Here is a 14214-nt window from a genome sequence, read left to right as displayed (position 1 = left end):
TGGTAATATGTAAATAGTCAGATGTGAGACTTATATAGGACTTATATAGGACCACTCGCCCTGCAAGCCCATTCTCCACCTTGGGCCTGGGAGCGGCCCCCATACTCCACCTCAGCATATAAGGCTCCAATGAGGCCTCGGGACATTGCTGCTGCCGCTTTGCCGGTGAGTCTTGGGGAGGACCACTCGCCCTGCAAGCCCATTCTCCACCTTGGGCCTGGGGGCGGGCCCCATACTCCACCTCAGCATATAAGGCTCCAAGGAGGCCTTCAATGAGATCGCACCTAAGCGCCCTCTGCGACCCCGCAGAAACCGGGCTCCCTGGTTTACTGAGGAGCTCCGGAAAATGAAGCGGGACCTCAGACGGCTAGAGCGAGTATGGCGGGGTGCCCGTGACGGAGCCTCAAGAATATCTTATAGGGTTTTTATGAAAACCTACGAGATGGCAGTGAAGGCCGCTAAGAAGTCCTACTTCTCGGCCTCCATTGCATCCGCTAGCTCTCGCCCGGCACAATTATTTAGTATAATTCGGTCTTTAACGTCCCTCGAAGGACAGCCAAATTTAAATAACAATTCGACACACAGCTGTGAGGCATTTGCGAGCTTTTTTGCGGAGAAGGTCCTGTCGCTCCACCATGACCTCCCTGCCAATTTGGATACAATAAAGGAACTGGAGGCCCCTCGACTGTCCTCGGGTCCAGTATTGGACCACTTTGACCGGATATCCCCAGCCGATGTGGACAGACTCCTCCGAGCTGGAAAGCCCACCACTTGTCCTCTCGACCCGTGCCCATCTTGGCTGATTAGAGCGTGTCCAGACAAGCTGCGGGCCCCCCTGGGGGATATCATCAATTTGTCCCTTGGCACCGGGACATTCCCAGGGGAACTGAAGGAGGCAGTGGTGCATCCGCTCTTAAAGAAAACATCATTAGATCCCTTAGATCTATCCAATTACCGCCCAGTTTCGAATCTTCTATTCCTGGGTAAGGTGATTGAGAGAGCGGTTGCTGAACAGCTTGGTAGGTTTCTGGATGAAACATCGGCTCTGGATCCATTCCAGTCCGGCTTCCGCGCTGGTCATGGGACCGAGACAGCTCTGGTCACCCTAACAGATGATCTCCGCAGGCAGCTGGATCGAGGCGGGTCGGGACTGCTGATTCTTCTAGACCTGTCAGCAGCCTTCGACATGGTCGATCACGAACTCCTGGAACACCGCCTTGCCGACGTGGGGATCCAGGGCACAGTCCTTCAATGGCTGCGCTCGTTTCTCTCTGGTCGGGGACAGAGGGTGGCGCTTGGGGGGGGGAACTGTCATCCCGCCACTCCTTGGTGTGTGGAGTGCCCCAGGGTGCGATACTCTCCCCGATGCTTTTTAACATATTTATGCGCCCCCTCGCCCAGCTTGCCCGGAGTTTTGGGCTGGGCTGCCATCAGTATGCTGATGACACCCAACTCTATCTGTTGATGGATGGCCATCCTGACTTGGCCCCAGACACACTGATCAGATGCTTGGAAGCTGTGGCTGGATGGTTACGTGGGAGCCGGTTGAAGTTAAATCCTTCGAAGACAGAGGTCCTCTGGCTGGGACGGGACGATATGGGATTGAGGGGGCAACTCCCATCTCTTGCGGGTGTGCAATTAGTGTCAGCACCGTCCGTTAAGAGTTTGGGTGTAATCTTCGATACCTACCTCTCCATGGAGGCGCAGATTGCAGCTATAACAAAGGCGGCATTTTTTCATCTCCGCCAAGCTAAGCAGTTGGCTCCTTACCTTTTTCGCCCTGACCTAGCCACTGTGATCCACGCGACGGTCACCTCCAGACTGGATTATTGTAACTCGCTCTACGTGGGGCTGCCCCTGAGACTGACCCAGAAACTCCAGCGGGTGCAGAATGCCACAGCGAGACTCCTTACGGGGTCTTCGCTGCGGGATCACATTCACCCAGTGCTATACCAGCTGCACTGGCTCCCGGTGGAGTACAGGATCAGGTTTAAGGTGCTGGTTTTAACCTTCAAAGCCCTATACGGCCTAGGACCCTCGTATCTACGGGACCGCCTCTCCTGGTATGCCCCACAGAGGAACTTACGGTCCTCAAATAAAAACATCTTGAAGGTCCCAGGCCACAGAGAGGTTAGGCTGGCCTCAACTAGAGCCAGGGCTTTTTCGGCTGCGGCTCCAACCTAGTGGAACACTCTGTCACAAGAGACAAGGGCCCTGCAGGACTTGACATCTTTCCGCAGGGCCTGCAAGACAGAGCTGTTCCACCAGGCCTTTGGTCAGGGCGCAGCCTGACTCCCTCCTTTGGCAATCTTTACAATACTTTAGTTTATGGTTGCCATCAATTTTGATTTTAATTAATTCTTATGATGTTTTTATAATGTTGCACTATTTTAGTGTTGTTAGCCGCCCTGAGCCCGGCTTCGGCTGGGGAGGGCGGGATATAAATAAAATTTTTTATTATTATTATTATTATTATTATTATTATTATTATTATTATTATTATTATATTATATTCCTTCATTCGTGCTGTTCTGACTCGCAATTTTGACTGTTCACTTGTTAAAGAGAGAGCTGTTTTCTGATAGCATAGCTACAGGAAAAGTGGATAAAGTATTTCCCTTCCATCAGGGATATTTTCAATTAATGAAATAAGGAACACCTTACAAAGCAAGCATTTTGGGTTTTCACGGTGCTTAGTCTAATCTTTGTTTTTGTTTTTAAAAGCATTATTGGCTGTTCATAATTTAGATTGGACTCATTGATCATGCATTTATCTTACTGTATTTAATTGTATATGATACTTTTGTTATTCTGTTGTTGTTTTACTTGAGTTATTCAAATTAAATGGGGTAGAAACAAAACTGCCTCCTTCAAAAAGGGATACATGTGTGCAGCAAGCTCAGGAGCAAAGAGGGATACAAATAGTGGAAGGTTGCATAGATTGTCCAATTCCCCACCCCAAATTTACAACCCCAATCCTGAGTTCCTGCCCTCTGAGCTCAAATCATAGCCCTCTCCACAAAAATTATTTCAGCCATAAAATATGGCCCATCTCAAATTGACCACTGAAAGGATCTTGAATTGAAGAAGATATGGGCTTAGAACGAACATCCATTTTCCCATTGAAACCCAAATCCTCCTTCTCTGCAGTGAAGGGCTATAGGGTTTACTTTATGGGTTCTAACTTGCTAATAACAGCAATATCTGAAATGCCTTACAGTTCTGCGTATCATATGACAATAGGGAAAAATGCCACCATTATGAATAACTAAAATCTGTTATAATCATTTGGCTTGCAGGTGATCAAGGGGTCTGTGAATATCCAAGTGGGAGATGTGAATGACAATGCACCAAGGTTTCACAATCAGCCATATAGTGTCCGTATCCCTGAGGTAGGAACTTTATTTTCTCTTTTGCTTGGAAGAGCTTCCATTCCTAAGGGGGGGGGGGCAATTGTTGATTGGAATTGGGTTGTTTCTCCAGTTGCTCTGAAGTAAGGGTGGTTTCTTCTCTTCATGTGGGTAGAGAAAAGTATGTTCAGTGTTGTGGGGACTATTCGTACATAAAAACCTTGTATTGCTTCTCTGTCATTACTCCATGTTCCTTTCAATGCTATCCGCTGCAATAGTTAGTACGTATTTATGGCCATTGAGCAGTTCTGCAAACCTGGTGGTCTGGAGACCACCCTTCGTGTGTGGGTGCTGCTATTTTGGTTACATAAGTATCTGCAGAGATAGAGGGAATGATAACTTGCTTCTGAGAAATATAGTTTGATGAGTATTCTGAAACTTTTGTGCTAGATATTCCCCTACCACAACCCAATAACTATAGTTCACATGATTCCATAAAACATGGGGATAATTGTCAAACCAAAGTGTATAGGGAAAACATACTTGAAATTCAGAGGGGGCAGATCTTAGTCTCAACACTGTTTATGAAAGGATGGAAGCAAGATGGTGTGTGTGTCAGTCATGTGGCACTTGGCTGGAAGAAGATTTCTGACAGGTTGCTGTTTGTGTTGGTGAAGATGAAAACTAGTAGACGTATTCCCCACAGAGTTCTCCTAGAACATGTTGCTGTGTGAGAGACAGTTGTCCAAGGCTACCTTTGCAGTCCTAAAAAGTGCTGCTGCCAAATAGGCTGAATCTGTTCTTTTGTAAATGCCTGAATATGTACCAAGCCAGTTCTATATGCTTCTCCCTTATTTCAGGGGCTATGTATATACCTGAGAAACATCCCATTTTGAGAAAGAAAGTTGGGAGGGAGGCATTTCCCAGAGGAAATAGAAGTAAAAAAATATAGCCATAGGCAGGTTTGTTAGGGAGTGAGGAAAAACATGGTACCACAGGAACGTCACCAGAACCTGACCACACAATGTTCTTCAGTGCATCTGCAGTCAGGTAGCAGGCAATTTTATATTGGATTCACTTCCCTTTTCAGATTTTTCGCTAGATCAGAAAAATCTAAGTGGAAAAAGTGCAGGTTGCAAGTTGAACGGGAAGTATATAAAGTGGCCAACACCGTAAATATTGAGATACCTCTAGCTTCAAATACATATTAAACTCCCATATGGATGAGCCCTTAGTTTCTCGTTTCTGTGCATGCATATTCTGCACAATTAAGCATCTTTGCACAGTCCTCTGATGTTGATTTCTGCAACCCTTTCCTTGCTTGAGGCATTCTGAGCATTCTGCTTGCCGTGCCCTTTAGTTAGTCTTTGCCTGGCCAGTAAGTTTTGATTTGAAATTCTTCAGCAACCAATCACATTTGAATAAACAGTCATACCAATTAGTATCCACCTTCATTCAACGTATCTTTTTCATTTGTGGCTTGGTGTTCATTTTTGATCCATCCAGATGGCTTGGCTATTTTCTCTTTGAGTATCAAACTGAAAAAAGCTTTTTATGTGGTATGTAAAAGTTTAGATGTAGGTGTTGAAACATGACATTGTGACATGGATTACTTCCCCAATATGCATTTTTAATCCACAAAAAAGGAAAGTTAAATATACTTATGAGAACTTGAAATAATTGAAAACTTTCTATGCTATTTCCTGTTACTATGAGATTCATCAGTTTACAAGCTAATCACCATTTCTGATGGATTACGTTTACTCATCACCATAGTACTCTTGTTTTTGTTACTGTTTTCTGTGTACAGAGCTTCCTCGCCTGAGTTTGTTCCTTCGGGAAGCTTTGGATATTTCATGGAAACATTTGGACAGGAGGTGGGGGTGGGAAAAGATCAAATCATTATGTAATGCATGAAGTGGCAGAGAGATGAGAACTCTTATCAAACATTGACAGCAAATTGCAAGTTACTTGTGCATCCTCTTTCCTTCCCCAGCCACCCTTCTCTGTGATTTCTGAAACTACACTAAATTTAAATGAGGTGTTTTTTTCTGTCGACCATGGGGTAAACTAGATTAAAAGAAGCAGTATTCTTGAACCCAACTAAACTTAATTGAGCAATTTTAGCAAAATGCCCAAATGAATAGATTCAATTTGAAACTGTTGCTTGTCACACTGATTCTCACCAGGCAGTTCAAAAAGTCAATGATGCAATCAAATATTTGTAATAGAAGAATTACAAAGGTTAGAGTACTTTATCTCAGCTTATCTTTGAGAAATTCTTCAAGACTTACAAAAGCTTATCCAGCACTAACTTTCGGCTGTCATAGCTGTCAACCGTCCCTTATTTGGCGGGAAACTCCCTTATCCCAGTGCCGTGTCTCGCTGCTGTCGCTTCTTGATGATGTCCCTTGATTTTCCTGGGTTTAATGCTCGCCCAGCTTGGGAGGGAAGCAGCGGCTCGGGGTCCTCCACCGCGAGAGAGAGCGCGCGCATGAGCTGCCACGTCTCCATCTCTCCCTTTTCCCCCTCAGGGGTGCGTCATGAGGAGACAGGTGGCGGCGGGCGGGTAGGCAGCCCCTCTCTTGTGAGACTTCCGCCTCGCTGAAAGGGGAAGCCAGAGGCGGCAGCGGCTGAGGAGGCAGCCTGAGGCGGCTGCCACGGCACAGCAACCGCCTCATGCCGGGCTCGTGGACAGTGTGGGCGAGAGTCTCTCTTCCTCCCCCCCCCCCTCGGGCAGGGAAGGGCCGATGGAACTCCTCACGCCAGGACGACAGCAGCCCCGACGTGCTGCTTAGCATACCCTCCAACCAGTGCAGCATCTTAATGTAGTGATTTCCCCCTCTGCATCCCTTTCATAACTCTATTTTTATAAATCATTTGTCTATCCATACTTCAAATTTTTACTACAAGTTTTCTGTCAATCCTATCAATGTATGTAACTCTATACAATAGCTTTTCAACTAAATTATAAACTTTCTCCATTCTTTATTAAAGAGGTGCTCTTCCTGGTTTCTAATTCTGCCTGTAAGCTTCGCCATCTTGACATCATTCATCAGTTTTGTCTGCCACTCTTCTTTGTAGACCCTTAGGATCATCTAGTCCAACCCCCTGCAAAACACAGTCAGTCACAGCCAAAGCAGCATGGCTCCATCAGTGGTGGATTTCTGTATAAGCTAAGCAAAATCCCTTATTTTGGCTGCTGGTCCCTTATTTTCAAATCTGTAAGTTGACAGCTATGTCTGCTGTACTGATACAGTTGAGAAGAATTCTAAAAGACACCTTGCTGGTGCATTTTGGATCTTTTAAATGTAACTGAGCTTTCACATAAACTTTACAAACACATTAGAATGTAGAGACATTAAGGGCCAAACAAGGTGTGACATCAGGAGATCTTTGTGACTGGATCTCTCAAGGTTTTTATGGTAAATACAATCATGGGGCACTTAGATTATGGCTGGAACACCTCGAGAGGCAGGTTTTAATGCTCCCCCTGCTTCTTTCGTGAACTAAACTGCCTCCACGCACCCCACCTGTTAAGTGTCCCACATGAGAAAATTTGGCATGTGCTGTAGCCCCAAGATGAATTGCTCCCCTTGACTGCAGTTTACCACTTTGAACTAAAGAGAAGAGGTCTGGTTATAGATCAAGTCTGGTATGGCCTTGAATCAACTTTTTAATATATACTGTATATAAAAATCATTTTAATTATTTTCTTTCCCCGAATTCTAAGCCCATTAATCAGAGATAGGGATACTTTCCACTTTCTCGCTAGATCCCCCTAGTTTAGTTTTTCTGGGTTGTAAACCATCTTGCAGTCTGATTTGGGCAGAATCCGTTTCTGCTGGGCTAAGCGTATGTATCTGTTGAGCGAGAGGGAGCAAGAGGGAGCGCTGAGGTAATTTAGAAGTACAAATTATTGCATTATCAATGGTTCATTAATAAGCTCGCTACTTGGTATCCTGCTGAGATTAGACTTTGATCCTTTGCCCTACCTTTGCCAGATGTGTAAGGATCCTTCATTAGTCTGTGTGTGCTAAAATTGGCCAGGAAGCTAGGTTCATCTGTTTTAGAATGACATAAATTATCTGAATCGTTCATTTTAGGCTGCCTTTGAGTCAGAAGCAGCACATATCTTCTCCTAACAGCTAGGTTTTATAGCAGCCTTGCTTTTGAAGTATGTGGTTTGGACACAGAGAAAGGCGTGTAACCCTTATGCACTGATTCAAAACAGGTTTTCTTGCCAAACCTCAGTTTTTAAAAACGCTGTATTTTTGTATGAGCTCAGAATTTGGGATCTTGAAAGTGGAAAAAAACCCCAAAATTATCTGAAGTATAGATCTGTCCTCCTAAAAAACATTTACCTAGGTCTAAAATGACTTGCTGCCAAGTAATTTGTTTCTATTTAGGTGTGACCTTTCCTCTTTGCTAACTTTCCAATGCTAGCATCCTTTAAATTATGCAACTTGGGGAAAATTGTGTAGAAAATAGGGCAGAACTTGACATCTTGAAGCTTTAAGGAGGGGGCCGTTGGGAAAGGCTCCCACCTTCTCCATGCTGAGTGGGTACATCTCCTCATTGCTGCCACCATTGCCCATTTGCTTGTACCTATCTCCTTGTGCCCTGTGCAGAGGGAGAGGGCAAGGCAAGTGGAGAGGGTTGCTCCATCTCCCCTCTCTTGCCGCTGCTCACTTGCTCAGGTCTGGGCAGGTGAATAGGCAGAGACACCAAGGGAAGAAACAGCAGGGTTAGGGATGCTCAGAGGTTGCTGGTGATCCCTCTGCTTGGGTGTGGACCCCAGCAAGATGATCAACAATGCCAACCCCGGATCCTGCATATCACAGTGTAGTTTCAAATATCTCACATGTGAGTAATGAATGCAAGTCAGTAAGTTCCTGTACACTAGTATCCCTTTCTTGGACAAACTAGGATGGGGGTAGATAACAGAGGCTGAGAGAACAGTGGTTTGCTGACACTCAGATCATAATAAGCTCCTTGCTTAATACTGAGTAGATGAGGGGATATTTGGAATGGGACCACCATATCCCCCCTCCCCATTGTAAACCCCATATTCATGGTGGCAGTTGTCTAGAGCAATATGCCAACATAATGCTTCACCCGCATTTCATCACCAGGCTTAAAACATTACGCTGTTCAAACTATGGAGCTATTCAGACATAATGTCAGACTACGTTTCCACATACAATGGGAACCAAAAGTGCCTTCAAGCTTTTGAGGCCCTGTTTTATGGCCATGAACTCAAAGAGGTGCTTGAGGGTCCAGAGTGATATGGTAAAAGTTGGACAAATATTTGGGTGCACGGGCTTCCCTTTCAAATGCCAGGCAGAACAGACGCCTTCACCTTTCCTCCCTGCTTTTATTTTTAAGCTTTTTGCTCTTCCAGCAAGCAGCAGTGGTACTCCCGACCAGTTTGTTTGTTTGTTTGTTTGTTTGTTTGTTTGTTTTTGCATAATTTTATTAATCTAGATTTTCAAGATAGTCTGCAAAAGAGAACCATGAAACAAATATAAAACAGTTCAAAAACATCAGAAACAAAAGCAATTATCGTAGCAACAGTAAAAATACAGAAACCAGTAGATACAAAATCTGAAGCCATTTCCCCTTCTATCTCTGTGGAAGGATTATGTGTCATAACATAGCTTCCTTTGAGGGGCATTTTTGGGAAAAGGAAATGTTGAGCCACTGTAATTCGTCATGGTAAGAATAAGCTGTGGGCTTGTGCCTTTTTTGGCTCTTGCATGGTGATTTCTAACTTCCAATCCTGAATGGTTTCAGCCAAGCAAACTAATCCAAACAGATGGTTTACATTTGTCTGTGAACTAGGACTGCAAAGCATCTTGCCAGCATGAAAGGACGAAGGGAGGGAAACACACACCCAAAGGCCCCACCCCCAACTGTGCCTCATTGTCCCAGGGGACAATACTCCATACTCAAAAGAAAATGGTCTTCCAACAGGCAGTTTATACAACCCAAACATGGGTCATGGCCAGTCTAAGGCAAGTCAGTTTCCCTTGTCCCTTTAATGACGAGAGAGAGAGAAACAGAAACAGACAGACAGAAGGGGAAAGGAAGGGAAAGCAAAAAATAAATACCAGTAAATGAGAAACTGGGGTTCATAGGGAACGGGGTGGGGCGGGAGAGAGAGAATCAGAAATGCACATTCATTTATGGTAAAAAATGAAAAGTGGGTCCCCTTTTCAGGTTGCTGGTCACATTAGATTGTGTGTATGAAAAGAATGAAAACAACTTCTTAGAGTGAAAGAGTTTAGCAAACCTATATCTGGTGGAGCTTTTTCTAATACGGGAGAAAAGCCACTATCCAATAGTGCTGCCTTTTTCCTCCGCCCCCCAGCCCTCTCCTGCTTGCCTTTATAATACCAGACAACATGGATAAGCAGTAGACAGGCTGAGGTGGGAACAGACAGCTGTATCGCAAAGATGCCTTTGCACAGACTACTAATTAGTAATATTTGTAGGCACTGAAAGCAGTTTTTTCTTTGTTTTGCTTTGACATGAATAATCCTCTCTGTTGCAGCACTTCAAGCAAAGGGGTAGAGCGGTAGGGGAAGGCTATTCAAATTTAGTGCTGTTGTTTGGCAGCTGGAACATTGGGGAAAAAGATCAGCGTGAATAAGTGGAATGCAAAATAAACTTGCCTCCTAAAATACTGATTTAGAATATGCATAACACTGCTTTATCAAGTGAGCTTGTTTGGGGAATACAAATTGTTTAGGAATGGGAGAGGCACTGCACTTTGTGAGAGAAGGAAGGGAGATTTTATGACCGGTACTTGGACAGTTGCATGATGGAGGAACTGGAAACACAGATTGTGTGTTTGGCATAGTCGGAGCAATAGTGTATGGCAATGTCAGGCATTCATCCTGAGAAACACAAGTCAGATGAACAGAGTCAGACAAGCCAGACAAGATGGAATTGTGGTAGACTAGAAAAACAGTCCAAGCAGATCTGAGAGAACAATCGCATGTAGTCAGAAGCCAGGTGCAAATAACAACTGGTGGGCCAGGTGTTGGGACTCAGACCCCAAATGAGTTTGAACTTGGGACCTAAAGGACATATATATCCATTAGGAATTCACCCTGATTCCATATATGAACACCCAACACCCAAGCAATAGTGGAAGCTAAAGAGAAACCAGCCAGGTCACCAAGGAAGTATGTTAACCCTAATAGGTTAGAGCTGATAACCTATCATGAACCTTATCAAAATTTTCAGTAACCATTTGCCTGTCATCCTGAAGTATTACATCATCCATGCATTCTAACAGAATTATTAAAAGATCTGTTGGTAGCTCATAACGAGAAATTGTTTTAATTTCATTCATTATCAGCCCCACCCCACCCTATTTCTGATTTTGGGGAGGCCCCAATATAGAAATGCACAATGAAATGTGCATCACATCTCCCAACATTTATCCCTTGTGTTAGCATAAATTCAACTTAATCTCCCTGCTGTTAAGTACCGCCTAAACATTAATTTGATAAAGAATTCCTTAAGGTCTATGCAAACGGTGTTTCCATATCCATATCCATGTTTGGAATTATTTCAGTTTCTTAGTAGCATGCAGGTGAGCAAGCAAGAAGTGTGGCCGATTAGGCAGCCCAAGCAAGCTGCTTAAAGGAGGGTGAGGGGCACTTTGGACAGCTCTCTGAAACGCCAGTGGAGTGAGGCAAACTGTGAGGGAAATGGGTTGGTTTGGGGTGAGTGGTGAGGTAAGTGGGTGGGATGAGAGAGGTATAAAGCGAGGGGTGGGGTGTAAAGGAAGGAGGGGTTGGCCAGGTGTGTGGGGAGGGGGCTTGGCAAAGAGGGGATCAGCCAGGAGGGGTTGGTGAGTGGAGAGAGCAATGGTGGCTGTGCCTAGTAATGAATAAAAATGATGTTAAGTGTCCTTTTAGCATCTATATTGAGATTTACAGAGGGATAACTATGCTACTTTCTTTCAGCAAAGACAACAAAGAGTTTTATGGCACCATAAAGACTAAGGGCTCTTGCCAAACTGGTCTTTTAATGTGTATTCAGGATGATTTGTGCTCTTGATGCTTATATGCTTTTATTAAGTATATTCAAATAGTAGCAATTAATTGATTAGCAGGCAGATGATGCTCAGTTTTTTTATTTTTTAAAATTGGTTAGCAATCCTGACAAAATATACTGGGCAAAGGAGGGGTTGTTTAGTAATACTTATGTGCATAAAATCACATTAAACCATATATTGTGCTGAATCACTTCCCTAGTCATGAGTCCTATTGAATCATTGCACTGGAGTCTTTTGCCTTTATTTGTTTTTGTGCTCTGCTGTGAGTTCCATGACAAATTAAGACCTGCCTTGTCTTAATTGCACATTGGCTACTAGTGTGAAATAGCAAAGCGGAAGAGTGTGTGTGTGTGCATGCACGTGTATTTGTAGTAAGAGGATCTCTGTCCTTCACATAATCCTGCTCTACAAATAATTATGCGTTTTCCCTCCCGTGCAGCTCACTTGTCGAACTCTTAACGAGGCAGCGCCGATCCTTTCAAGTCTGTAAAGAAAGGGGGAATCCTACTAGAATTGGCAACTTAATTCACCAAGCTGGCCTCGACAGACCTCATTAAGTTCCCGTGTATTCATTTCAGGCTAATGGCTGTCATGCTGGCTGCTGTTTGATTTTCTGTAATGGACTTTTATGGCTTTCCAATTTGCTACAACGTGTTTGCCTGTGTCTGTGCCCCACAGGGCAGCTCCAGTGTGTTAGTCAGGCACCTGTGCACTAGCCATCCTGACCTTGAGGGTTTATCCTTCTGCTGTTGCTTTTCCTCTGTAGCCTTTCTTCTTCGTATAATCCCCTCTCTCAGCACTTTCTCACTTTAGTATTCCCCATCCGGCGGTTTTCAAATTGCAAGGGACATAATCCAGCGATCTTCCTCTGTTCCTACATGCCTTTTGAAATGGATGAGTAATTTTTTAAAAAAATAATAATCCCCAAAGCCCTTCTTTACGCATGTGCGTGAGCATGCATGCGTGTTCCAGCATGCTTGTTTTTCATTCATGATTGTATTACTAGGTACTATTAGTTCTGGTATCCATTAAGCCAGTTGTCCTTCTTTGCCCCCTTTCATTTTATTTAACTTTGAAATGGTGCGCTATAGTGCAGCACGAAGTAATCTTGCCAAAGCCAAAACATCTTCCATTTGGTTGGCCTGTCTCTATGGTGCTTTAGCCATTCACACTGGCTGACTAGGTGAAGAACACATGAAGAGTGCTTTCTTTTAAGTGATGCTATAGGCAGCTCCTGCCAACCTAGCAGTTTGAAAGCATGAAGTGCAAATAGATAAATAGGTACCGCTCCGGCGGTAAGGTAAAATGGTGTTTCCGTGTGCTGCTCTGGTTTGCTGGCGACATGATCGGCTGGTACGCCGGCTCCCTCGGCCAATTAAGCGAGATGAGTGCTGCAACCCCAGAGTCGTCCGCGACTGGACCTAACGGTCAGGGGTCCTTTTACCTTTTATAGGCAGCTCCACTCTTGTTTTTAGATGTTTTTCATCTTCTTTTAGTAGCTGTAGGTTCTGTATCCTTTGTTCTTTTGTTATAGCTACCTTTATATGAGTGTGTGTGTTCATTTTCATTAATAAATGTTACATATGGTGACATCTTCATTAGTGTCTTTTTATCAGGCTTTTGAATCAAGAATACCACCACAGACACTTCTGAAATAGCAACCTCCTCCCCACCCCCCAAAAAGTACCTGTAGCTTGACAGGATATATTAATTTATACCAGGATTCTGTTTTCAAGAGGCTTCCACTTCATCTATAACCATTCCCATATTGATTTCCCGAGAACAGGCTAATAAATCATCACTAAGCTCTCCTGGTTTGTGGGTTTAGTTGGATGAACTGCTAGCAACTCTAGATTTTCTGGGGGCGTGGATTTTCTCATCCTCATGAAATGCTTTTGGAAGTTATGATTTCTTGACCCAGTCATCTTCAAAAGAGGCTGCATTAACTTCCTAGTGGTTAATAATAATAATAATAATAATAATAATAATAATAATAATAATAATAATGTCTTAAGGTTCTTAGGCCAGTTTTATTAGGTCAGAACAGTGGTCTGTCTGGCACTGCATCTTTTCTCTATCATGGGTCAGATAAAAATGATTTAGCAACGATTTCAAGTGTTGTTAATGGAGAACTCTCTTTCCAGCCATTCATTTCTAGTTTCAGTATTTATTAAAGAACTAGCAGCATTGTCCAGCAACTCTTGTCTGTTTTAGCATCTTAAAATAAGTGTTAGACCAAAACTGGGATAAAGGTTTTGTGCGTTGTATCTGTGATAGCATCTTCAAAAAAGATGGACTTCTCAAACGGTGAATCCTTAAGAGGGCTGCTCGGATGGAAAGGCCCAGCAATAGATGAATCTCTTTGCTTTCCAAGCAAATGGTTCTTCAGGAACACAGTAGCAAAGGAAGCTGCCATATACCAGGTCAGACCATTGTCCATCTGGCTCAGTTGTGTGAACACTGACTGGCAGGGGCTGTCCAGTGTTTCAGGCAGGAGTCTTTCCTAGGCAGGATATACTTGGGATTGAACCTGGAGCTCTTCTGGATGCAAGGCAGATGCTCTAGCACTGAGCTGCAGTACCTCCCCAAAGAGGGAGTTCTTGGACTAGCAATGTGGGAATTAATCTAGCTTCCCCAAGTCTCCTGAAGACCCCAGGATAAAGATGAGAGGACCTAGAAGAGAATTGGACAGGACTCTTTTAAGTTTCGGGGAGGGGGTCTTCCTAAGAGAAGTGAGAGAGGGAGGAGTTCTTGAGGGAATCAAAGGTCATATTGCAGCCATTGTTCGTT

General features: G+C 44.0%; 1 protein-coding gene across 1 annotated transcript in view; it reads left to right on the top strand.

Annotated features, from left to right (window-relative positions):
* The window catches only part of CDH23 (cadherin related 23), a 400272-nt gene that overhangs the window by 87763 nt on the left and 298295 nt on the right, over positions 1–14214 (top strand). Inside the window, exon 6 of the mRNA XM_083503046.1 lies at positions 3300–3392. Coding sequence (XP_083359172.1) covers positions 3300–3392 — 93 coding nt within the window. The remainder of the gene's footprint in view (positions 1–3299; positions 3393–14214) is intronic.

The sequence above is a fragment of the Podarcis liolepis genome (genome assembly GCF_965112155.1).
Source record: "Podarcis liolepis genome assembly, chromosome: 5".
Taxonomy (NCBI): domain Eukaryota; kingdom Metazoa; phylum Chordata; class Lepidosauria; order Squamata; family Lacertidae; genus Podarcis; species Podarcis liolepis.
Note: the sequence above shows the minus strand (reverse complement) of the source record. Positions and strands in the feature narration are given on the sequence as shown.